The following is a 25934-nucleotide window of genomic DNA, read 5'->3' as shown; positions in this document are numbered from 1 at the left end:
CATGGCTGGCCCTTGCTGAGCTGGGTTCGGCCCCGGCGTGCCTGAGGGGGCGTGAATCCAGCCTCCGAGTCAGCGTGTTATAGGCTCAGGCTGTTAGACCAGCACAGGATCCCATGTGCAAACACCCCTGCCCTTTCTGGGGCAAGATACCCCGGGCTGCCCCAGTCTTTCTGCCCTTCCCCGACATGATCCCTGTGTCCCAGTCCTGCCACTTCGGGGGGAGCTGTGGGTCCCCGAGGCAGGGGGTCCAAGCCGGGTCTGGAGGGAGGGAGCTAGGCCATAAGGACATCAGAATTGCCATTTATGGGGTCAGACCCTGGGTGCGCCTTGCCCAGTCTCGTCCGCCGCACGGCAGCAGGGAGCGGAGGCTGGACGGCAGGGTGAGCGGCGGCCCCCCTGCTCCTCGTAGCCTCCAGCATTTAGGGGCTAGGAAGCTCTGGCTCAGAGGCCGTGCCCCTCGCTCCTGTGCTCGATAGCGCCCGAAGCCCTCTGTGCATGCGGCTGGACTCCCACCTTCCCCCACATCCTGTGGCAAGGAGTTCCACGCTGCAATGCCACGCCGGCTAAAATGAACTTCCTTGTGTTAGGTTTCCAATTTCCGGGTGGTTTCCAGTTCCTTTCTTATGGCTGCTGAGCCCCGAGGTCAGGGCTGGCGTTTGCATGGGAAGAGACTGGAGATGCTCTTACCAAGGCTTGGCTCCCAGCCGCTCCGAGGGGGTGACCAAAGCCTGGGGCTGCCCCTGTCCAACCTGGGCCTTGCCTTTGCCTCCCCCCCACGGCTTCTGGCTTCCTTCTGGCCAGGCCCTGGGTAGCCGTGGAGGCTCCCCAGCCCGGCTCCTGCCCTTTGAAGTGCGAGCCTATCTCACCATGCAAATGCTCCCAGCGCTTGGCCCAATAAAAAGCCTTTTCCCCCCAGGGAGGTGCCTCTAGCGAAGGGCGAGGAGCAGCCCAGGTGAGAGGCGCAGCAGGCAGGCAGCAGCGCAGCAGCGTGCAGGGGAAGGGCGCAGCATGCGCGCAGCGCCCACGGGGGACCATGTATGTGGGCTACCTCTTGGATAAGGACTCTGCCATGTACCCCAGCCCTGCTCGGCCCCCCAGCCTGAGCCTGAGCCCGCAGAGCTACGCGCCCGCGCCCCCCCAGTACCCGGACTTCGCCAGCTACCACCATGTGCCAGGGATCCCCGGCGACCCCCAGCACAGCCAGCCCGCGGGCGCCTGGGGCTCTCCCTATGCCCCCAGCAAGGACGACTGGCATTCGTACGGGCCCTCGGCCGCCAGCCCGGCGCAGCTGGGCTTCGGCCCCCCGGATTTCAACCCCCTGCAGCCTCCCGGCTCCGGACTCCTCCCGCCGCCCATGCCGCAGCTGTCCCCCGGCGCGCAGAGGCGCACGCCCTTCGAGTGGATGAGGCGCAGCACCCCCAGCGGCAGCAGTGGCGGTAAGGCCCCCCCAGGCCCCCAGGCCTTGCCTGCTGGGCGCCCCGGGGCCGGCGGGGCTGGGCTAGGCTGGGCTTTTCTTGGCTGGCACTCACAGGTGTTGCAGAGGCCACTCGGCGCCCTGGCACTTGTTACCGGCTGGGTGCCTGTCCAGCCTGGCTCTCCCCGGTGCTGTCCTTGCGGCACCCTTTGGGAGAGGTCAGCGGGGCCGGGAGAGCAGGAGCTGGGTCCAGGGCCAAGGCCGGGGTGGAGCGTCCAGGCCCCCGGGCTCTTCGGGGGCTTCAAGGCACTTGGGACGGGCGGCCCCTCCTTGCCAGCAGAGCCAGGCGCTGTCCCGGCTGCAGCGCCGAGGCTGGGCTGCCCGGGCGGGTGCCCGCCAGGCTGGGCAGCGATGGGCGCGCAGGGGCGCAGATGCACGCGCAGAAGGGGCGTGCAGGGCCGGCTCCCCTGCTCCGAACTGGGGGAAGCTCCAGCCTGGGCCTGCGGGGTCCTGGCCCCGGCTGAACTCCTGACCTCTGCGGGGGGGTGGGAAAGTGGAAATATCTCTGGGGCAAGCGGCCAGTTCAAAGGCAGGGAGGCCTCCCAGGTAGTGCCCCCCTCCGGGCCTGCCCAAATCGGCCAGCGCTTTGCTTTGTCATGGAGATCCCGAGCTCATTGTCCTCGCCCATTGTCCCAGGGGCACAGCCCTTTTGATGTGGGTCACACGGCCGGGCACTGCCCGGGGTCACTGCTGGCCCTGGGTGCTATGCCCACCTCTGCTGCCTTGCCCCATCTCCAGCCCCTGCCCAGGCCACTCCACGCTCGCCTTGACCCTGGTGGGCACTGGCACGGCCAGCTCCTGGCCCCGCTAGCCTCGTCCAAGGGGACTGCAAGGACACGGTGGCATTGCTGGGAGATCGGCTCATGGCTGGGGGCACGGACAGGCCAGGCAGGGGTCGGCTGGGTGGAGGTTTGTCCTCCTCTTCTCCCTCTCCTATTTCTTGCGGGTGTGAGGGTACCTTCCCGCGGGTACCCAGGCTGGCCACATCCTGCTGGTATTAACAGGCACTGAGATGGGCAGCTCCCCCAAGGCAGGGGAACAGGATTTGGCCCCATCGTGCAGCCCGACCGGTTTCTCTGCCGAGCTGGGCGGTGGCTAGGGGAAAACATCCCTATTTCCCAGGCGCGAGGAGCCTCACGGCCAAAGATCCAGCCCCTGTCAGGCTCAAAGGAGAGAGACTCCTGCTGCTGTGCTGGGGGGCAGACGATGCTCCCTTTAGACTTACATGGGAGCGCAGCCAAGGACCCAGTCCTACAGACCTGCCAGGAAATTTCCCTGCACAGACGCACCTTGAATTAGCTGTCTTTACTCATATGGGACCGGCTCCATCCCCCCTGTTCAGCCCCTTAAGCCCTCCTCGATTCCCCAGGCTATCTCCTGCTGCCACCTTTGCTCTGTGCGGTCCACCCTGCTTTCTCCTCTAGGAGTTACTATGCTTGGAAGCATTACAGCTTCCAAACTCCTTGTCCTGATGGGCCCTCTCATGGAGCACGGTATTCCTGGGTTGGGGTAAAAGCAGCAAGCGCGGGGCTAAAACTCTGCCTGGAAGTTGTCCTGAGTCTGTAGACGTCCAACCACTGATTGCAGCAGGAGCGGGGCGAGTTGGGAGAAGAGTTCCCTGCGCGAGGACAGTTTGCACAGTTGAATGTTAAGACTCTCCCACACTCAAGCACACGCTGTTCCCCGCTCGTGTTGTGAAACTGCGCCAGCCCGGCCGCCTCTGGCAGCAAAAGCACATGTTAGCAGCCTGTTTCCTCTGCAAAGGCTTTTTAAAGTTGGTTTCTAGACAAGTCGTGGGGATGCAGCCAAAGGGGTGCGGCTGTCTCTTTCTGCATGAAGTGCCAGACAAATCATTGCAGGCAGAGAAAGATAAAAATGTGCATCAGAAAACTGGAGGACTGGGAAATATTGGCTTTTTAAACAGAAATGTTATATAGGGCAGCTGGGCCGCACCCCGCAATGTGAGAGTGGTTTTGGTTACGCTGCACAGGACGGAAAAATATAACCTGGAAAAGGCAGATCTGGATTCAGGTCTTTCTTAGAGTAGCAGCCGCACAGACTGCCGCTGGAGGTGGTTCAAGCACCTACTGAACACCTTCAAAAGACATCTCTTGCTGGGATCCTGTGACCCCTGCTGACTTCCTGCCCTTGGGGCAGGGGCTGGACCCGATGATCTCCCGAGGTCCCTTCCAGGCCTCATGTCTATGAAATCTATGAAGCCTATTTTCCAACAAGCCCAGGCTCAGTCGCCATCCCCCTGAATAGCTGCGGGACTCTCGGCGTTTTGGAAAAGCAGGTTGATACCAGGTTGTTCCCTTGGTCAGCACTCAAACTCCCAGTGGCTCCTGTTACATGTCTCTGGTTGAAAATCCAGGTGAATTCATGGGCAAGAGACACTTGGATGCGGGGCTTTTACCAGATGCATCGTTCTGGGGGTTTTACCAAATGCGTCACTGCTACAACGGGATCCTCCCAAGCTGGAAAGCCTTTCTGCTCCCCTCTCCCCGGGGATGGATGAGAGCCTCAGGAGCAGAGAGGTTGGACTGAGATGTGCTCAGGCTCTCACTGTGATTGAAGAGCTGCTTAATTGCTTATACAGTTTCCCAAAGCTTTGAACTTCCCCTGCGACGATGTTGCTGAGTGTCCCAGGCAGTCTACAATGTGATGGGGAGAGTGTGGACTGAGACCGGGGATAGGGGCATCTCCTGAATGCATCCTCGGCTGCACGAGGGGTGGGCAGAGGTGCCCGCGTGTTCCCGGGTGCAGTGAGGATCTGGTGCCATGCCCCTTGGCTGCTGTCTATACCCAAAAGTTGCACCACGTTAGCTGTACTGGGAAAGCTGATGTTGCACAACCCTTCTGAAGTGGGCACGGCCATTGCACTAGGGCATAGGCACTTATACCGGAAACAGGAGACTTCCCACCATTTTAAGCCACTTCTGCATTCACCCCAGAGGTTGCTCCGGCAGCACTAGTCGTACCCGCACTGACCTAGGGAACTTGGCACAACACCTGTGTGTGGGGGCCAAGCCCCCTTGCAGCAGGGCGGGCGCAGCCATGATAGCAGCTGCGGAGGTGGGTGAGACTGAAGGGTGGCAGCTGCAGCCCGGGATGTGCCCTGACGAGCCGATGGCGTTTCATCTGCCCCTTCCCCTCGTTGTGCCGCATAGCGCACAAGCCGATCGGTGCCTTCCTGCCTTTTCAGCGGCGCTCTGGGAGTGGGACTCGGGAAGCCTCTGCCATGAAAGGCTCCGCGCGAAATGCAATCATAGCAATCGCAATTAGATGATCACATAGTAAGAGCTCTAATTTAATTAGCTGCAAGCATAATTAGGGATGTGGAGGCTGTTCGGGATGTGGTTGCAGTGTCTCACGATGTATGCGGAGGCACGAGTTCAGCGGTTGCTGTAGGCTCACACCAAAGGCTACCTTCATCAGCCCCAGTGTTCAGAGGTACCTGACCATCAAAGCTGGGGTGTCCAAGGCAAGGACACAGTACAAGGCACACTATGCCCGTTCCCAGCTGTTGGTTAGAGAAGCCGGCGCGCCTTAGCCATGCTAGCTTGTTGGGACACGAGGCTTGGGCAGACCTTATAACTTAATTTTGATGCGTTTTATTCCTTGGCTAGAGCAGGGTCTGTGTGTTGTTCATGGTGGGTGAGGCCCTGCTCTCGTAGCTTGTTACTTGGCTAATTTCTGCAGGGCGGAGCTGTCTCCCCGCTGCAAGCCGCAAGGCAAAACTTCGATGGGCGATGAACGCATCAGGGCATCGCCACCCGGGCCGCTGACTCCAGAGCCCGTGCGATGGGGGAGGAAGTGGTTCCTGTTCCCACTGAGGCTGGCCTTCTCCAAACTGCTTCCAGGTTTGGGAGCTTTAGGTTTGGGATCTTTTGCTCAGTCCTTCGAGGGGAGGGAAGCTCGAAGCACTTGATAAAGGAGAAAAGGAATCGACAAACATCTTCTCTGGGCGAACCTGCCGAAGAATTTTATACCAAGGGCTGCAATGAAGACAAAACAAGGGCTTGAAAGTGCCTCCGCTGGAGCTGAGTGAGGACTGGATTGAATGAATGGTAAAAAATATCATTAGTTGCTGGAGTTCATATCTCTTAGATTAAATGCACACAAAGTGCCGAAAAAATCAACCATTGTCTCCTTGAATGCAAATCAAGAAATACCCCTGACCAGCTGCTGTGACCGCTTTAAAAAGGGGCAAGATACAGAAGCGGCGGTACATCTGCTGGACGTGTGGTTGGGTCCGGCTTTGACAGTCCTTCCTCAGGCCAGGCTCCCAGTGAAGCCAGCTCCCTTCTAGTCTATCCCCAGTGAACCCAAAGGGACGTTCACCCAACGCGCTCGGAAATTGGCTTTGTATTCTCCGTCCTGGACGAGGCCACCACGTACGAAGCTGGCTTCAGTGGGGGTTTTGCCCGAGCGAGGACAGCAAGATGAGTCCCTGCAGAGCTGTGCGCTGGGAAATGATGGTGTGAAGTCTTAGCCCGGTCAATGGGGGCTGGAGTTCACTGGTGCCTGTCTCACCGCCTGCTCTCCGGTGGGATTTGTGTGCGTGCATGGAGGGTTTGCAGAGCTGGGTCCTTTCCTCCAAATGGACTTAAATCCTAAGGGCTTCCCCGCTACGGTCTGTTTTTTCAAGGCTGCAAGCGCTTTAGAAACCTCCTTTATGAAGCCGAGAATATGCCGGCCCGGAGGCAGGCTCGACACAGATAAGGGTGAAATTCTTAACTGAATTGTTTTATTGAAATCAATAAACTGGACATTAATCAGCTGGGATTGATTAACTACCTAACTGGCTGGAAGGGGAATAGGAAATTAAAAGGAGAGCATTTTCGCTATAAATATCACCAGTTTCATTATGGGGGCCATAAATCATAATACTTCAGAGGGCTACAAATTAAGCCTCCCGCTCTGTCTTGCCTTGAATAAACAGTCGCAGTCTGCAAGCTGCTGGGAAAGAGTTGTGCTAAGTCAGGCTCGGGCTGTAGCAACTTCAGGCACCGTACGAGTGGAGGGGGTTTCTGCAGATGCCCGATTCAAAGTCCAAAGCGGCTAATGATAACGAGCTCTCTCCTCCTGCATCATTCAGTGGGCTTAGCATCCTGCCTTAGAGGAGGCAACGGAGGCTAACTCTTCACATGCTTTGCCCCGGCCCGAAGCACCAAACCATATCCGGGCAGGAAACAATCTCCCTACCGCGCGAGCGCTTGGCAGGGCTCGAGGGGCAGGGGTGCTGGAGAGCCACGCGGCGTTCGAGCAAGCCGGAAACAGAACAGAAATAATTCCCGAGAAGGCATGTCCTCGTCCGACGGCCCCGCTTTTCCTGTCCACAAAACCTGCGCAGGCAGAGCGCAGGGGTTGTTGCTCGTCGTCGGCCATGGGCAGGCGTCCTTGTGAATCCTGCCCCTGCGAAAAGCTTTGCCCAGAGCGCTCGCTTGCTAGTCAGATGCTGAAATGCAGCCGGCGCTGCTCAGCTGCAGAAGTCCCACGATTTATGTAGGTTGTCTCCATTTCGATTGCATCGCTAACCAGCTTGGCAGGGTTTTGAGTATCCCCGCTCCCATTTGTGGAGGAATATTTGAGGCTAAGAGCCCGCTTTTCGCAGCGGGGTTGCGGGAGGGAAGCCTGAGTACATGAATGCTGGTAGAAAGCCCGGCCGCAAGCACGATCAAATCCAAATGCCACGCATTGCAGCAGTTATTGCCCAAACGTTTCCCAAACCACGGGCCTGGTCCAGGGCTTATTCTTGAAACCTTGAGGAAAAAGGACAATTCCTTATTATCAAGGGGGCTTTGCTCTGCAAATATAGGCTTCTTGTAGAAGAGACGGTGTCGCAGACGTTCTTGGTGGCGGATTTTAAATTTTTTTATTTCTTACGATTGTACGTGTGAAGAAGTCAATGCAGGTCTCCCAGCCAGGTAGGCAACGCATGATGTCAAAGTCCTTAACACGGTTAAACCAACTCATGCAGTGCACACGCACATACGTGTGCATAGATCACCCAGCCTCCCGTTTAAATGATTAACCCATAACCTGCTACTGGCCTCATTTGGGGCTTCTCTCCTGTCTTTTCTTCAAATTGACTTTCCTTGAACAGAAAAACAACCAAAAAAAGGCTTTCCTTGAACACTAAAGGCACCTACGTGACCAGCTCAGCCAGGTTAGACCACAGGATTAGCGCAGGGACCCTTAAACCTCACACCAGTGACGGACGTTCCTGCAGAGGGACCGTCAAGGCCACCCGCCCAGCGCTCTGTTAGCATTGCGATTTAATGGATGATAAGAGGACCCCATCCTACCCACCCCACTGTTACCCAGGAGTCGCTCCATGGGTCAACTCATTGAGGAATAACGTGAGTGGAGTCAGTCCTGATTTAGGTCTGCACCAAGGAGGAGGAAAATTAGGCTGTCTCCCGCATGCAACTGCGGCTTGGAGGGTGCAATCAAATAGCCCCAAATGTTGTAAACATGGGTTAAACTCTCCAGGGACCGTCTGCAAGCGCTTCCCACGAGACCAGCTTGCTACCGGCACTGCTCCAGCTCAGACGGGGGAGAGGATCCAGAGTGGCGCCGGGTGCGGGCAGCCAGGATCCACGGAGCCGGTCGCATTGGCCCCTCCTTTGAAACCCGCACGCGTGACCAAGCCGCTCTGTTTGCTGCCACAACAAACCCCCAGGGTAGCCGCTCCCCGAGCAAGCCTGGTGCAACCGTGTGCCAGGAAAAAACCACCCGGTGAGCAAAGGGCTCTGCCTGTTGGTGTAGGGTGGGGCGCACGCCGCCTGCCCTTGGACACGTGGCCAAGGCCAGGTTGCAGCAGTGCCATCAACCTGGCATTAAGAGGGCATGGTGCTCAAACAGGGATTTGCGTGTGTGCCGGAGAGGGGGGTTAAGGAGAGATGGGGGACAAAAATCTCATGGCCGTTTTGCTTTGGTTGGGTTAAAGTCATCCCACGGAAAGGTGTGGAGGCAGAGAAACCAGGCTCTCCGCCCCGAGACCTGGCTTCTTCCTCATGCCCTGGGTTGCCCTTGGTGCAGGGGCACCAACCTGCAGGTTTCTGGGTCTGAGACCCGGCTCTGTAAACGGGTGGGATCCATAGCTCCGCGGGGAAAGCCGTAGGGGCTGCATGAAGCCAGGTCTTCCTTGTGCCCCTCTGCTCTGACCCCTGCTCCCCACCTCTGCATCGCGGGGCATTTCTGCTCCTTCCTCTCGTGCCAAGGGAGAACAGTTGAGCTCTTCCAGAACAAGAGAGATTCGTCATCGCTATGCAGGATCTGACCACGAAACCCTCAGGCCCTGTGGCACAGCTCACTGTGCCGAACATTGCCAGCAGATCATGCCAGCTGTGCTAGCACAGCACCTGCAGGTTTTCCTCAAAAGCCGAAAAGTGGGGATGCTAGAGGAAATCCTCTTCGGTTGGCATCAGCGAAGGAGGGGTTGGTTGGATAACCCCCGTGGCAGCGTTTCTGGGGCCGACATAGAGGAGGAAATGCAAAGTTTTGGTTTCACCGGGAGCTTGCACACGTGAGTGGAAATGTGCATTTCCCCTGGGCTGGGCATGAAAGTCCAGCTGGAGCAAGCCGAGCGTTGGCTGGTGCTCGACAGTCTGCAGCAGGGGCTTTCTAAGCGTTCCTGCATCCACACCCACAACCTCCTCTTTCCCTTCAAAGAGACAGGATACAGCTCGCAGTGTTTCCTCGACTATCTTGTTTTTTGCTGCTGTCTTTCTTGTGGGGAGAGTCCAAGAGGGAGTGAACAAGGAATCCGATCCATTCAGATGGCGGAGAGGGCTTGCAAAACCCAGGTTGGTTCGTAGCCAGGTTAGCATCCCCCCTAAGGACCCTGTGTCCACAATACATTCAGCCCTCTCTCCCCTACGCAGCAGGTTTATTTAACACAGTCAGAAGGCAGGGTGGATTTGCGCCGAATAGACTCATTATATCAGAGCTGTGCTTTCATAAGCAGCAGGTTTACTTTGTCGGACGCTGTGAAGCGAGTGCAGGAAGCAGAGCATCTAAATAGAAGGAGACATGCAAGTACAAAGGGTGGAGAAGGGGCATGAAAAAGCAGGGGATGCTGCTGGGAGAGGCAAGGTGGGTAGGAGGGAGGAAAACAAAGCTATTAACTCACCAAGGGATGGAGGGGTTATATTCACTAGTCCAGGTAATGGGCTAAGAATCAGCGCCCATTCATTCCTCCACGTAGGGATCCAGCGGAGGTACTGAGGGGCACTGTAGCCAGGGCATGGTGTATGCCATAAAGGAAAATGAATGAATCTGGGCTGTTATAATCCCTTTTTATTTCATACAAGCCAGGAAGCTGCCAGCTGAGGGCTCTGAAGTACGAGGGAGTATGTGCCCAGGAGCACGGTGATAGGAAAAGCAGGGGCTAGAGCAGGGCATGGCCTGACAGATACGCCAACCTCTCTTTTGTTTAAGAAAAAGTGGATGAAATAGCGACCTGCCTGCCATTGCCTGCCTGCAGAATGGGTGTACTTTCTTTAGCCAGAGCACCCCGCTCATCGCCCACCCAGGGGTAAGAGGAGAGCATCTTCCCAATGCAGTCTCATTAACAAAATGAGGGATGTGAGCAACGTGTGTGGACTCCCTTTGATAGAAAGCTCTGGGGAAGTTCAAGGTCATACTGTGAAGGAGACCCTGGGCTCCCTGCCCCTTTACAGGCAGAGTGGGCCAGGAAACCATCACCATGGGGTTTTCCTGTCTGTGCTGTGAATGCTTGTTCATGGAGACGGGGCCGAGCCTCGCAACTTATTTCAGGGAAGGATAGGAAACAGCTTTTGATTGCTAGTGACCCGAGCCAGATTTGAACCATCAGTTTGGGGGCAAAAGGCTCTGTTTCACTGCCAGCTCCTTGTGCTGTTCAGTCCTCGGCCATTTGAATGATAAAGTCATCCTTGCCTGCGCTACTTTACAGAAGCTGATGGAAACAAGTTCATTATCGGCACCCCCCCACCCTCAGGGAGATGCTGCCAGTTCTTGGAGATGGTTGCATCCTAAGATGTTGCATCCGAAGTTGCACCCTTAAGAATTAGAGCTCCCTCCTCTCCAGTTCAGAGGGGCTGTTGGGAGCTGCGCTGGGTTATATGGTAAGGGGCTGGGGATCTTCCAGGTGAGACAACCTTACGGGACTTGACGAGCGGTGTGGGGTAAGCATGGCAGATGCAGCTGGTTTAAGAGGCCAGGAGGAGCTGTTGGAAGCATGGGTGCATACAACAGCCCCCCGGGGGTGCAGAGGACAGAGACCCTGCAGGGTCCAGGTGACTGAGCTCCTCCTTAGGACCCATGGTAAGGTTGCATTGAGTCTCGTTGCCCCAGCGTGCAGGCATGTCACCTCTGCATGCCTTGCCTGACCGTGCAGTTGTGCATCGCATCTCTGCTGCCATTTGGCAGCCTCTTGCTGCTTGGGTGCTGTGGGAAGGGATGAGCCGCACAACTCTGACACTGCCAGCTGGCAGGGACATCGGGGCTGTTCATACTGAGAAGGCAGGAGCGCACTGCGCTCTCCGCCTCTTTGGCATTTCTGCTGTTAACGACGTTGGTTTAATAATTGCCAGTCCCGTAATGTGATCTTCCCAGTGCTGCGTGTCTAAAGGCTCCCGCCTGGGGCTGTCAGCGAGGATGCCCTCCTAAGCCTTCTGCACCAGAGGCACAGGCCTCTCGCAGGGTAGCAGTAGTAGGCACAGCCACGAAGCACACAACGCAGGCTGCCTGATCCCATCTGCTTTTCTTTTCGCCACTGTTCCCAGGAGCGTGTCTGCACAGCAGTCCAGAGGTGGGACAGCAGCTTGTGCGCTGTCCTGAAACCAGCTGGATTAGCTCCTGCTAGATGCAAACTCAAAGCAACCTGGAGCTCAGAGAGCAGCTGGCCAGCTGACCCAGAGTCCCATGCAGGTTTGGCAGCCTGAACTGAGCTGCGTGCAGCTGCGGGCAACCTTGTATTAGGGCATGAGCTTGTTACCACTGCAGGTATGTCTACACGGTAGCAGCCACACCTGTGTCTGCAGGAAGACCCCCCCCCGTCCCCAGCAAAACGCTGCGGTTCCCGTCCTCTCTGCGTGCGTCTGTGCTGCAGTCCTGCTGTCCGCGGTGCCTGTCTCGGTCGTGCCCAGGAGCTGCTGATGCTGCACCCTGTTCATCAGTAGTAATGCTGAGCTCTTGAAGGACATGCCCGCCCCGATAAGCTAACAAATCTGGGTCCCCTTTTCCGTTCGGCCCGCTCCCGCCCTCTCCTGTCACACTCCTGCCCGGTCATTTCCGCGGCAGTTTGGACTATGCTGAGGCAGAGCGATTTCCGCCATCCCCAGAACGTCCAGGTGCCGACGTCACACGACGCTGAACTTCACCCGAGCTGCCCTTGTCTTAACGTGCAGCCCCAAAGCCTTGAATCACTCTGTGCCAATGTGGGCCTTCAAGTCTTGTGGGCTTCCCAAACAGAATTGGGGTCAGGTTGAAGAGACAGGCTTGCAGATGGTGGCCACGCACGGTAGCGTTCTCCCAGTGCCTTGGCCAAATCCTAGTCTTTAGCCCCAACGGTGACTTGTGACTTCCCGCTTTCCTCACTGACCCCTTGGAGAGGCTCTAGTCCAGAGCATGCAACAAAAGAGGCAGAAATCCTGGTTCCTTTTTTCTTTTCCTTCCCCTGCTTTGGAAGGAAGTAGTGACAAAGCCTGTCCTGTTTGGGGCCACAGGCTCTGCATGGGCTGGAGGGAGATGGGTTTGGGGAGTGATAGCTAGAAGTGCATGGCTTGGGTATAACGTGACGCCCCGTGCGTTGAAGCTAGTGCCTTATCTCCGGGAGGGTTACCACAGACAGAGCCTCTGCAGCTTCGTCTATGGGAAGGCACCGCAGCAGGTGGGGAACGGGGGCAGCCCAGCAGCTGGACCTACCCCTGCCATTACCATGCCATTGCCATGGGTGGGTGTCTCCCTGCATGGTGGCTCAGAAGTGACTCCTTCTTTGGTTTGCACAGGACATTAAAGTTATTCCCTTATCTAATCGGGGCTGAGGTGAGCACTATTAGGGTTATTCATTAACAAAGATAATGATACCCTCTCCCCATGCTGGCATTGGCCCTTTCTGAAATCCTGCCCCAAAGGGCTCCTCATGGCTGCTTGCCTGCCCGTGTTGTGACAAGTTGGAGAAAAATTTAGCCCCCAAGATAGCCAGGATGCAGCGCTCACGGCTGGGTCACTCTCCAAGCAGAAGATCCCCTTGGATCCTGTGAGCACGGAGAGGGCCGGTGTTTTAGCACCACTGCCGAGGGCTTCTTCTGCTACGTGCCCAAGTCTGAACAGCGCTCGGGAAAGCGGTCGTGGAGATGTCTGGTGAGGCATCTGGGCTGCTCGCTACAGGGCGCACTCCGCCGTGGGTGGAAATAAAGGCTCTCAGTGTCCCCTGTTATAATTATAGTTTCTTCAAGTGGTTCAAAAGTGTCTTGAGGTGAAGCCTTTGGGGACCCAAGGATTTGGCATAGCAAGTTGCTTTTCTGTCCCAGGCACCGGCGGTTGGATTCAGTTCAGTTTGACTGAGGGCAATGAGATGGATTATCACCTTCATTGGAGTCTCTTGCTTTCAGTTGGGAGATAAGAGCCTCACACCCGAAGCACCTGCTGAAGTTGTGCCAGGCATTTTCTCTCTGGCTCTTATACCACACTCACTGCTGTGGTATCCAAGAGCTGGAAGCGAAGGTCTGCTTCTTAGGGCATGAGACAGTGGGCGCATCTACACGTGGGCATTTACTGCACAGTACCTGAAATCACTGGGTGCACGTCTGCACATGCACACCTGTACTGCGCAGTAAATATGATGACTTACCCTGACTTGAGTGTAAACTTGATACCTGCATCATGCAAGTATCAAATTTACTCCTGATTAGTTAATGTGCGTGTGGATGCCTTACTGCGCAGTAACACTGTGTGTGTGGACTGACTTGGGACTAACTTTAGTCACAAGTTAGACCACACACAGCATTAATGCACTTTAATGCCTGCACATGTAGGCGCTGGCCTATTCCTGCAGTAACTTACAGCACAGTGAATTTAAGCCAGTGTAAATGCACGTGTAGACATGCAGAATTAGTTCCTTTCCTTTTACATAGACACAGGAACGTTGCGAGGACGTGGCTAGGTGTGTAACTCTGCATTTGCAATCAAGGTGGTTGAATCATTCACTGTGAATTACCCTTGGGTGCAAAATTGAGCATTTTGCCTGAGAATCATTTCCAACCCATTCCCAAAATGGGCACACATTGCTGGACATAGGAGGAATAATTTTGCATCTTTGGGTTGGTCGTGAGTTCTTGGCTTTGACTGCGCGCTACTCCGAGTGCAGCAGGGAGTCACCGGTCCCTGGACCAGTCCCCGGACCGCCATGGCCGCGTTTCATCGGCTTGACTGGTGGACTTAAACATCTGAAACCAAAGGAATTTGTTAACACCCAAGGGCAAACACCAAACAAAAAAGACAAGCGGCGAATACGGACTTGCAGAAGATGAATAATTCCAGTGAGAATTCATGGACCATTCAGATCTCCAAACTGTCTTGTCTCTGGACGCTCAGATTTTTCTTTTTAAATCCTAGCTGACTTTCTTCTCTTTCCAGCACTGGTTCTTGCCAACACCCGTGTTCAAAGAGTTTTGTTTTAAAAGAGCAGGCATCTTTTAATTGTTTTGCCATCAACATGATGTCAAATGTTTCCTTTGAAAATATCTGTGATCACTGAGCAATAAGAAAAAAGAAAAAAGGAAGGTTTTCATGAGAAGCCACATTGGCATTGCCACAGGCTGAGGCAGAGATGGAGATGGCAGAGCGCTACATGAACTCTTGCTTTTGCACAGCTTTATTAGCTCCGCGGGAATCTCGGTGCTTATACATTCAGCAAGAGGCCGTCCCGGGCTTGGGAGCTCTGTCAAGGTCGCTTGTATGCTTCTGAGCACTTTGCTTCACCCTGCAGAGCTGATAAACTTGGACAGGATCTGTCCATTTGGAGCTCGTCATATCCGCCCGTGTCCCGAAAGAATGAGCAAATGTTTACACATGTCCGGACCCGGGCGGGGAAACAGCCCATCTCACTCGCTGCACCCACAGGGTTCATCATTTGAGGGCCTTACAGCAATTTGTGCTGCTTTCCCCCACAAACTGTGCCTTGGGGAGTTGTCCTCCTGGACATGGTTGCTGTTGGCATGCAGAGGCCCAGGGGAACGTGCCCGGATCATTGCTCCTAGCTTCTCATTTACCCCCCAGTAATGTGCGCTCCTTTTCCAGCAGCTCGGCAGGTGCAGCAGTTTCAGTCTCCGTAGCTTGCAACTTCAAGCCGTAATTTTTTTTCTGTAGTCGCGTAGCCCGTAAGCAGCCAGTGGGATCCACCCTGGAGTCTGTGAAGAGCCTGGGCAAAAATCCCGTCGGGGTTGGACACCCGACGGGTCACTTTTGCAGATGGAAGGAACCGATTTGGTAGACCTTGTGGGGTGGGAGAGAGGGGAAATCAAGATTTATTATGCAAAGTATCTTCTTGCTTTAAGCATGGGGTTGCGACGGCACATCCGTGACATAAGGAGCGGTGGGGTTAATGCCGTCAGTGCTGGTGTCAAGCACTTGAGCAGGCTCCCTAGAGAAGCTGTGAAATCTCCATCCCTGCAGGTTGGGCAGACACTTGGCTGGGATGTTTTAGCCAGGGATGATCCTGCCTTGAGCAAGAGGCTGGGTCTCGGTGACCCTTCTAGCCCGACTTCCCCACGATCCTGCGTCTCTCTCCGTATTTATGCTCTTTTTTTGCACGGGCTCACACGTAGCGACCAGACAACTGGGTTTCAAAGTGTTTGCTCCTGCTGCCCACGAGGAGGAATTCGGAACAGAGCCAAGCGAGCAGCGCTGGGTCCTTGCTTTGGGTCTCTTCCACCATCCAGGCATGAAGAGCATCGATCACGTAGGTGTTTTCCATCAAGCGCGATGTAGTGACCACAGCAGTGGGAGTCAGGAGACTGGGGTTTGCTTCTGGCTGAGACCCAGGCGGCCGTCTTCAGAGAGGCGTCGGGAGGCTTAGCTGGCCGTTGCAAGTTGCTTTGGGATCCGCTGTTGTTATTCGGCTGGAAATCAACTCCTGCCCCGTTCACACGGGTGATCCTGCAAACCCGTGTTCCCATTGACATGCCACGCCTGCCCATGGGGGATAAGCACGCCTCCCCATGGGCACAAACACACACTGCAGGCGCGTGCGAACGCACCCACCTCTGCTTGCCCCACTCATGCACTTCAATGGTGTCCTCAGCCAGAGGCCTCGGAAGAGGCAACAAAAGCCCCTGGAGATGACATAGGAATGGAAATGCTGCTCTGGCGTGAATAGGAAGGCTGCTGCTTTTGTGTCAGGAGGGTCCTCGGGTCAAGTCCCAGCAGGATCAGCCACTTCATGCATGCACCGAGTCTAAGTCACACATGCACACAGACGTATGCACATATTTACATGTGCTTACACACACACACACACACATTCAGCTTGGTGGGAAACTGAAAGCAGGAAGCTAATTGCCCGGGCTGGGTTATTCATTAGAAACGCAGCTGCTTGGTGCCTGGACCCTTGGCCACCACCTGTTGTGGCTTCAGTTTCCCCCTTGTTTTCCCCGCCCCATCATAAATCACTCCATGGGGCCATGCGCCCCTTGGCCCTCACTGCCACTCCTGTCCCTCTGGCATCAGAGCTGTGACACGGATGTCTACCACGCATCCCATCGGGCCCAGCCCCGTTCTTTCCCCTCTCCAGATTAAGTAAGCAATTAAAAAATGTCCCCATTCAATCCAGATGGGAAAGGAGGGGCAAAACCCCACTCTGCTGGACTCCCACTACCCCCCAGTAGGGCTAATGCCACCCAGGGAGGGCTTGAAAGGGGCACCATGTTTTTCCCTCTTGAGGTGTCTCCCTCCGCAACTGTGCAGAGAGGTCAGACGAAGATGGGAAGCGATAGCAGTGCTTTCAGCCTGGCCAGGAGGACCGGACACAAGGGCCCACCCGTGTAAGGTCCCAACCGGCTGCAGAGGCGGCTGCACAAACATGTGAGTGGAGGACTGAGGGCCACCGAGTCGTCCCCCCTATGCCTCCATGCCGAGGTCCTCTGAAAGGAAGTGGCACCAGCCATCACCAGGCAGGAGGATCCATCTCTGAGCGTGGGCAAGTGATTATGTTGAAGCGGGTGAGCACATGCAGGGTAAATGCCCACCTGTCCGCGCTGCCCTAAGGGTAAGCAGGAACTGAACCGAGCGGAAACAGGGCTAAATTGCCTTGGATTACCATGCCCTTGCTGCAAGGTAGGAGTGGGCACTGCTCAGCTCCTGTGTGGTAAGACCCTGCCTGCTTTAATGCCCTGCAAGTTGCTTGCCCGCCAGATGCTCTAACAAAAAGCCTCCCTTTCTTGTTGCGGATTTACACTGGTGTCACTGGAACAGGGTTTGGCCCATGGCCTGCTAGCTTCGGGTCATCTCCTTTCCTCCATGCTGTCTCAAGACCAGGGGAGCCTCTGGAGGGTGACCAATACTGGCTCAAATCCTGTCCTTCTGCGCACTCTTGTAAAAAAGGAGCATCTCAGCTGAAAGCCATGGAGCCCTCTGGATGTGCCTCCATTGCTCCAGTCTCCTTGGCACGAGTTTAGGAAAAGTCGGTCACATCCATCTGTTATCCTTTGTTTTCTGGGAAAACAAGAGGACCGATTCTCAGTGCGAGAGGTGCTGACTATACAGATGAAAGCATCACCCCTTTTTGCTCCTGACGGCCTGGAACAGACTTTATGTGTTGCCAGACACAAGAGGGTTTGCTGTCTTCTCTCTGGGAGAGGAAATCATTAGCAAACTCGATGTGGGCATGAGCAGTCCTTCCTCTGAGCGGTTTTAAAATGACCGTGGGGAAGCCTCGACCCAAGCGCAATCACCCAAGGATGTAGGAAGATAAGTGCGGGGCCCGCTCGAGGCCTGGTGTGCATGTAGGGATGGCGTTTCCTTTCTCTGCATAAAGGTCTGTCTGTATAGAGGGACGCTGCTGTGTGTGACTAATTTGTCCGCGGGGACCCCAGTGGTCCTGTAGCGCTGAATGTCAGGCGGCCGCTGGGAGTCAGTTGGCTACAGATGTGGATTGCTCACACCTAGCTATTTATCTCGCAAAGCCCAGGTACTGCTTTTCAGACCCCAGAATGATCTGCCAAAACCTTTGTACATGAGACCAATGGATGGATGATACCTCCTTTTCTTACCATTTTCTTTGCTGCGTGGGTCATACTTTGCAAAATCCCCCAGCATCTCCTACCAAGCTCGTTCCATTATTGTTTGTATTTTCACCCTTATTTTACACATACTGAAGTGGGATATAAGGAAGGGACTAGTGCAGAAAACCAGGATATCACCTCCCGCTTTTCTTTGACCATTAGGGAGGAAATCTCACGATATCGTGGAATTAGCTGCCTTAAAGACAGGTGTCAGAAGCAAAATCTGGGATCCACTGGGGGGTTTCAGTGCTTGTAGCTTCGTCTCTGCTTGGCTCTGTATCATGATTCGTGCTGCACCGGGTGTATTGTATATACCACTGCACTGCAGTCTATCTGCCATCTTTATAGCACACCCATTGTCACCTGGCATAAGTTATTCCCAGTGCCCATTTCAGCTCCCCCATATCACTACCAGACCACACCTGCTGCTTCTCAAGGCCCCTCCTGAATCCTATCAAAACCAAACCAAAGACTTCCAAGCAAGCCCTTACTGGATCAAAAAAAAATCTGTGAATTCCTGATCAAGGAGAAATGCAAAACTCTCACTGGCGCCATCTTCCACCAGCTCAGCAAGCCTCTTCCCCTCCATTTTGCCTAACTAAACGCTGGGGCCAAGTGGTCAAAGGTTGATGAGGAATTGCTCATGCAGAAACGCACCCTGGTTTCTGTTACACAAACCCACGCTGGCAGGCACCGCTTGGATGCCAACCTTTGCCCCCGAGCGATGCTGCCCTCTTCAAGCAGCAGCAGTGCATGCTTGTTATAGCACCTGCCATGCTCAGCCCTTTCTCCATGTTCCTCCCCGGGCAGCTGCTAGCGAACATGGCTGTATTTCATACCCGGGCACATTGTGCACGGGCATCTCCAGGAGTCTGGGTGGGTATGTGGAAACAGAATTGGCCCTGTGGGTTTTTGGCCTGGTAAAATCATGGGGGCAGGGCTGCTACCTCCCACATCAAGGGTCTCCTCTCTTCTCTGTTATTATTTGCACCATAGTAGCAGGTCTACACTCAGCTGTGTCCGGGCCCTGTTGCACCGACCAGTGACCAAGTGTGCAGGAAGGCCAAGCCCCTGTCTTGAGTTTCTGTTCAGAGAAGAGAAGCTTAAGGTGGGACGTGCAGGATGAGAGGGACAAGTAACCTGACCAAGGCCAGTCAGCAGTTCAGTGGCAGAGACTAGACCAGCGCTGTGGTCTCCTGGCTCCCAGTCCTGTGCTCCCTCTATTACATGTCTCCTGCCTTGCATGCCTTTGGAGCTGGTTACTGCTCTCTTTCCGCTGCAGACTCCGGCTACCTTCCTTCCTTTCTTCAGTCGCCTGTCGCCAGCCAGCTCCCCGCTTCCAGCAGGTCCGCCTCTGCGGGGCTTGGGCCTGCTGGAATGGCTCGGACGGCTTCCCTTCAGCTTTGCTTGTGAAGGGGTGTGCCAGCGTGCCTGGCCTCTGGTCCCCAGGGCCTTGCAGTGGCCCCGCGCTCCCCTGCCTCTGCATATCCTCTTGTGTTGTGGCTAACTGGCGTTTCCTCCAGCAGCAGGCTGGGGTCCGTAGCAATGCTCCCCTGCCATGCGGCTTGAAGGGACCCCAGCCCAGCCCCCTGCACAGATGCAGGATATGTTATCCCAAAGCCCTCTGGGAAGCCTCCAGGGAAGGGGACTTTCCAACTTGGCCAGGCAATGTTGCTCATCATCCAGGTTTGGGAGTTAGGAACTGTCCCCTGAGGTTTGATCTCATGCCCATAGGTCAGGTCCAAGTCTGTGTGCTCCTGCCTCTTCCCCATGCCGGTCTTTCCGAGGTTGAGATGGCAAACCCACCATCTCCTCCTCCCCCCAAGGAGCTCTCCTTGCCCCTCATGCCCCCCTCACATGCCCTGTGCACCAGCCTCTCTGCCAGCAGCGTTGCCCAGACTCTCTCCAGCCTCTCTGCACCCACTTCTGTCTCCATGCCCTCACTCCAGCCAACCGCATCCTCCTTCCTGGTCTTTCCACTAGGCAAGACCCGAACGAAAGACAAGTACCGCGTGGTGTACTCGGACCACCAGCGCTTGGAGCTGGAGAAGGAGTTTCATTTCAGCCGCTACATCACCATCCGGCGCAAGGCAGAGCTGGCGGCTGCCTTGGGGCTCACCGAACGGCAGGTCAGTGCTGGGGCGAAGGGATCCTCCGACGCGGGCTGGGAAGAGCGCAGACAGCTGAGGGGTGGTGGAGGTCTGTGCCTGGGATGTTCAACCTGGCTGCTCCCAGTGGTCAGGCTCTTGGGGACCCGTACGGACCTGCTCCTGTTTCTGGAGCTGTGCCCTCGGGCGATGCTGCGAGAGCTGGGACACCAGCAGGGCAGGTGGGGAGCGGGCGAGAGCTCGGTGGGAAGTGGGGAGTGGAGGCAGGTGCCCCGAGGCCAGGCCTGTTCAGTTTAGAAAAGAGATGCTCGAGCGGGGACAGGAGAAGGGTTTCGTGGTGAAGAGCAAGTCACTAGGGATCTCTTCTTGACTCTCACCAGGCAGGAAGGAGGGGTCACAACATGGAACGAGCATGTCGTGAGTTTAAAGCAAACACGAGAAAGTCCTTTTTCACTTGGCGTGTCATTAAAGGGTGGCACTTGTTGCCTCCAGATGTGGGGGGAAGCTGAGAGTTTCCCAAAGGGGTTGGACACAGGCTTGGAGGAAAGGGGCGTAGGTCGCTATTGAGCAGGGGAGTTTCTGAGACCCTAAATGCAGAGCTGCAAGGGAGAGAGGAGCAGGGGAAAACCCCTGCCCAGACCCCGCTCACTATGGGGCGCAGAGACTGGGCAGGGTGCACCTAGGGGCTGACCCGGTCCATGGTCCGTACGCTCGTCTGCAAATACCAACCCTTCACACTGCCGCCCTCCACCTGCCCCTACCCCATCTCGTGACTTTTCTGTCCCTTTGGGGCTCCGCCAACCCCTCTCCCCGCTACCCCGCTCGCCTTATCCATCGCGCTCTCGTCTCCCCAGGTGAAAATCTGGTTCCAGAACCGGCGAGCCAAGGAGAGGAAGGTGAACAAGAAGAAGATGCAGCAGCAAACGCAGCCCGCCAGCACCACGACGCCCACCCCGCCGGCCGTTGGCACCCCGGGCCCCATCGCCGGCATCTGCAGCAGCACCACCGGCCTGATCTCGTCGTCGCCGCTGGCTATCAAGGAAGAGTTCCTGCCTTAACCCGGCTGCTCCAGACTCAGACGCCAGCCCCCTGCGGCCAAACGGCGCTCGAGAGCGGCCACCCCTTCACCGAGGCATGCCGCGGCGGGGCCTGAGCCAGCCGAGGGGGCCCCCGCTGCAGAAGCGTCGTGGGCTCAGTTCTCTGTATAGACCCAGTAGGTTAGTGACTGTTGCTCTGTTTTAGGAAACACAGCCTGATCCGGCCGCCCATATTTATATAATGAAGAAGCAAGACAGCAGGGTAGCGTGGCGGGTGGGAGGGAAGGTCGGGGGTCTCCCTTAGGAAGGTCGGGGGGCTCCCCTATCAGCGGCGCTGCCTGTCTCCTGGGTAAAAGGGCCCCAGGGGTAGCTCTCAAAGGGCTGAACCGAAAATCCCAGCAAAAATGTACTGTCGGGAAGCAGCTTTCCTGGGCCCTGGGAACGCACCGGGGTTTGGAGGGAAGGGCAGGATCGAAGGGACAAGCCCCATGCTGGTGCCCGGCGGGGGACCAGAAGCCCTCCTTTCCATAAGAGGCTTCTAGCACCAGAAGCAGCCGGCCCATCTGCCCCCCGCAACACACGGGTCCCCCACAGCCCTTGCTCCTCACCCTCGCTGCCTGTCTACGGGCTCCCACCCACGCTGCCCTGCCGATGCTATCCAGCCTGGGCATCCTCCTGAGCACATGGCGAGGGTGCTCGGTTGTACACTGTGGCTCCCCGTCTCCCAGCAAACTCATTGCCCTCGTTGCTCCAGTGAAACAAGGTCTCAGCAGTGAAGGCACGAAGCCTGGGTCCTCCAGCCACGCGAAGAGGAGATTGCAAGCTGTTGCCCACGTGGAAACAACCCGCTGTGGGTGTGAGCTGGAGGGGAAGGGAACGTGCCACTGGTAGCTCTTTTATGCCTAAAGGGGCCTTTCAATGCAGAGGCTACAAAAACCCTCCCATCAAAACAGCCTGAACTTCCAGGAGAATTAGATATCCAGAAGAACATCTGTAATTGGGACAGGGCTTAACGGCAGGGCAGAACGACCCGCTGATGCAGGGGGCTGGGGGAGTCACGGCTGGCACCCGTGCGACCGGGCAAGTTCAGAGCAGGGCTGTGACGCGAGGCTGGGATTGACCCGTTGTGGTCCCGGAGCTGGTCGAGGCCACAGAGCTCTGCCAGCTTGCGGGGGAAATGAAGTGCCACGGGGACGCGTGCTGGGACTTGGTGGCACTTTTCCGGGGCATGACAGCATCCACAGCTGCTGCATTTAGTCTGTACAGAACCAGCCTGGGACCCGAGAGGGCATTCATGTCGTATGGAGAAGAGCACAGCAAGAGCCCTGCGTGCACGATGCTCTGTGCCTGTGTTGCACGAGTGGCGGGTCCCCAGAAAGCATGGTGTTCTTTTCCTAAGCTCCCCTGTTGCTTGCTACAAAGCCCCCAGAGCCTGCCACTCACCCGCGCTGTGGTCCGGGGGCGTGGGGGCCCTTTATTAAACCATTAAGACCGAGGTCTGGCGTGGACTTGTGTGTTGGGAGGAACCTGGGCACAGGGAGGTCACCCAGGCTGGGGACAACCCTTGCGGGTCCACAACTGGCCTGATGGGCTCCACTTCCCCTGCTCCCACGTGCCAGCTTGGGGAGGGTGTCCCTGCATTTGTAGCTGTCATTTTGCCCCCTTGAAACCCTGGCAGTCAGTGCAACTTAGAGCAACCCTTAGGAAGGAGAGGAGCCAACATTAGTCAGCAACGCAACCTCGGCTGCATTGTGCGTTCCTGAGCTATTGCTGTGAATATGGGCTTGAGCACAGAGGTAAAAATGTAGCGGCCTTTTTGGGCGCAATGCCTGAGGTCTAAGGCAGAAGGAAATGGGCTCTCCAAATCTGTCCTGCCCTGCCACACCCTGATTTTGGTGGAAAACCTAGCGTGGAGTCCTCTGCGGTCATCCCTTGGGTTGGTGGAGGCTCGGACAAGCTCCCACAGAGGAAGGACTGGTGGAGACCCGCTTTGTAGCCCTCTAACACACCCACACATTTGTTGCTGGGGGTGGCAGGAGGCTGGGGGCTCCAGGAGGTGGTGGTGAATGCCACAACGGTGGCCTGACCTTCCAGCCCAGAAAGCAAAGGGGTCGAGCAGGAGACCGAGATCTCCATGAGGGCTTCAGAGGGCACCTCTCCTGCCTCCGAGCATTGAGAAGCTTCTGCCTGGCCAGACGTGAGCCCTTCGTCCCATCCCAGAGGCAGATGTGTCTCTCTCCCTGCTGCTTCCAGAGGTGAAGGCCCTTCAGGGATATTTGCTCAGGGTTTTGGCTCAGTTTTTTGTATATACAATGTGGAATCTTTTTTAAAGAAATCTTTACAATAAAGATTGGCAAGAAACCCACCTGCGAGGAACGCGTTGCTCTCCATAGACGCAAAAGGCTCGGTCAACGGTCCTCTCCGACCTAGGGCAGGTCGGCTTCCCCATGCAACAGCACGCGGGGGCGAAAATCCTGCTCCAGGTGGCTGATGCCCCCTCTCCATCTGCAGCCTGAGGGAAGGAGAGGGCAGGGACGCGGGAGTCATGCTCAAGCCGGCGGGTCGGGTGGGCAGAGGTGCAAAGACATGTCATTGTGGAGGGCAGACAGGAGGCAGGGAGGGAGCGGGGGTAGAAAGGAGAGTGGTTTTCGGGCCAGAGATGTGGATATCAGGGGGCCAATGCAGCAGGCACGCAGGGGAGAGGGAGCCCAGCTCTTCGTGGCTACAAGGTTCGGGTCTGGAAGGGTGCGGGCAATCCTGTGCACATGGACCAGCCCCTGGCAGGGACACGGGGAGGCACAGACACCTCCTCAGCGGGATTGCCCGGGTCACTAACCTGAGCATGGGGCAGATGAGGGGCTGCATGCACAAGGCGGGTGTTAGGCCGTGCGTGTGCACCGGCGGGCATGCATGTGTGCGTGCCCACGTGCTGAGCGTGAGCCAGGGGCCCTGGTGGAGGGGGCCCAGGGCTGGGGGGGAAGGGGTGAGGTGAGCGCAGGGGGGGGAGACGAGATGCATCTGCCACGCTGACAGGATGAAATTCCGGCTGATACTGTATCAGGCCCGGCCTGTTTGCACAGCAGGGTAAAAGTCCACGGGGCTGCGAGCTGCGCCCTTGGGTCCCTGCCGTGGTGCGTGTCAGCAGCAGCAGGCGCTGTCGGGAACGGGCAGTAAATGCACCCGCATGCCCTGCTGCCTCCCGCGAGCTCCCCCGCCTTACCTGGGCTAGGAGTGCACCCGTCAGGCTCGGTCGGCGGGGAGCAATTTGATTTACAGCCTGGAGCTGAGCTCTCCTGCCCAAGGCTGTCCCCCGTCCAGGTGCCACGTGCTGGTCACAGCGATGGTGGGAGCGGTGGCAGGGGCTCCCAGCTCCGTGTGCTGCTGGACGCAGATGGAGCTCTGGGTTGGCTTGGAGTAGCGCGGCTCCCCTACGCCCGAGTGCACACGTATGCACGCACGCGTGCAGGTGTGTGAATGCACGTGCCCATGCCTACATGTATTTCCACATTGCAGGCTTCGGAGCAACAGGAGCTCCTCTGTGCTCTTCTCAGTGTCTCCTCGATCTCAACACCTCACTGCTGCCAGGGGCCTGGCTTTCGCCAAGGCATCCCCAAGCCGACAAGGAGCCCCGACCACAGCCGTCCGCGCAACAGAAGCTGTGTCGGATCGGCTCCTTGCAGAGCAGAGACCCTCGTCTTCAAACAGGAGGCTCCCCTCCAGCTGCTGGGACAGCTGGGACGGACACCCAGGGGCTCTGGATGCTCCTGCTAGGTTTTTTCAGCTCTTTGGGGCAGGGATTTGACCTTGTGCCTTCTCTAAGGGTGGCTCCAACTCCCACGTTGGCTCCTTAGTGGGGTTGCAGAGAAGGCTGAAACTCTCCTTTGCAGCTCTGACAAGGACGGGTGACGGATTTAGATGCATTGCTTCCTCCGTCCTCTCCGGCTTTGCGTGCAGCGCTCTTGGAGGAGTTGCAGTCGCCTGGTAGAGGAGAGCCGCACACACCGTGCTCTCTCTCACGCAGGCTTTGCTTTGGTTTTCCTTGGCCATTATGATCATTTCCCCGCTCTCATCTCAGACTGAATGTATCAAGTCCACCTCTACTGGCCTTTGAACATGGATGCAAGATAATGCATCCACGCTTTTGAACTGCTCCAGCTCCTGCCGTAGGGGCGACGGTGCTATGCCAGACCTCTGCTGATGGAGTTGCATCTCCTGGGAGCTGGGGCTGGTCTCCCAGGGCAATTTCTTGGCAGAACAATTCAGGTAGTATTTTCTCTCTGCAGGTAATGTGGACATAACTCCTGAGTGGGCTCTTTTATCCTCACACACTTGAGTCTTTTCCTGCATAATGATACTGCTTTCAAGACAATGTAAGCTAAAAGGCATTCTTGTTTCCAAACCAGAGTCCACATGGGGATTTATATCAGTGCAGCCATAGCTATTTAATTGCCTAGGTGTAGTCCTGCCAGGAAAATTTCCCTGTGTCGAGTACAAGACTGTAGCTTGATGTCCGGACAGCTGATGTGGCTTTGTTTGCAGTGAGGTACGTGCTCCGGCGACCTTGCGCGAGGGTAGTTTTCATAACCACATGGCAGCTTCTTCCCTCTTGTGTGCTTGTCCCTGAAATGCAAACAAAGCATCGGGGCACTGAATAGCAAGGGTGGGGCTGTGATGGCAACGGGTGGCAGAGACAGTGCCCTCGTGGGGACAGGTGACAAGCCACTTGGCTGAGCAGGTGCGGGGAACAGCCACGCTGACCTTCACCGAGGATCTCGGCCCGCAACTGCGAGCAACGGGCAGGACACGCGTGCCCTGTGCATCCCTGTCACCTCTGGCCTTGTTGCTGTCCCCAGATGTTCATGCAAGTGAGGGTGGGGACATTCAGCGGGGTCCTACAGCCATCGACCCTTGGCAGCCAGGAGCCCTTCTGCCACTGTGACTTTCTCAATTAGGGAAAGGATTTATCCAGGCCAGCAGCTGCCCTCCACCACGTAGCCAGATCGGCAAAGCTATAGGGGCAGCAGCCCCATAACGCAGACAG

General features: G+C 56.5%; 1 protein-coding gene across 2 annotated transcripts; it reads left to right on the top strand.

The window, feature by feature from the left end:
- The first annotated feature begins 1033 nt into the window (after nucleotides 1-1033).
- CDX1 (caudal type homeobox 1) lies at nucleotides 1034-21076 on the top strand. 2 transcript variants are annotated; one of them, XM_090065010.1, is made up of 4 exons: nucleotides 1034-1436; nucleotides 4245-4250; nucleotides 19732-19877; nucleotides 20711-21076. In XM_090065010.1, the coding sequence occupies exons 1-4, from the start codon at nucleotides 1034-1036 to the stop codon at nucleotides 20912-20914; spliced, it is 759 nt and encodes a 252-aa protein (XP_089921136.1). In that variant the 3' UTR covers nucleotides 20915-21076. The 2 variants fall into 2 exon arrangements, with proteins under 2 accessions (XP_089921136.1, XP_089921135.1); XM_090065009.1 differs by lacking the exon at nucleotides 4245-4250.
- The last annotated feature ends 4858 nt before the right edge of the window (nucleotides 21077-25934 follow it).

The sequence above is a fragment of the Crocodylus siamensis genome, chromosome 10, assembly GCF_052110815.1.
Source record: "Crocodylus siamensis isolate JL-2025a chromosome 10, ASM5211081v1, whole genome shotgun sequence".
NCBI classification, from domain to species: domain Eukaryota; kingdom Metazoa; phylum Chordata; order Crocodylia; family Crocodylidae; genus Crocodylus; species Crocodylus siamensis.
This window is presented reverse-complemented; position numbering and strand designations above follow the sequence as displayed.

Bases quoted from the DNA above. Each gene is read 5' to 3' on its own strand.
- CDX1 (XM_090065010.1), top strand. From the start codon at position 1,034: ATGTATGTGGGCTACCTCTTGGATAAGGACTCTGCCATGTACCCCAGC. The intron at 19,878-20,710 runs GTCAGTGCTGGG...TCGTCTCCCCAG, and splicing joins TGGGGCTCACCGAACGGCAG to GTGAAAATCTGGTTCCAGAA.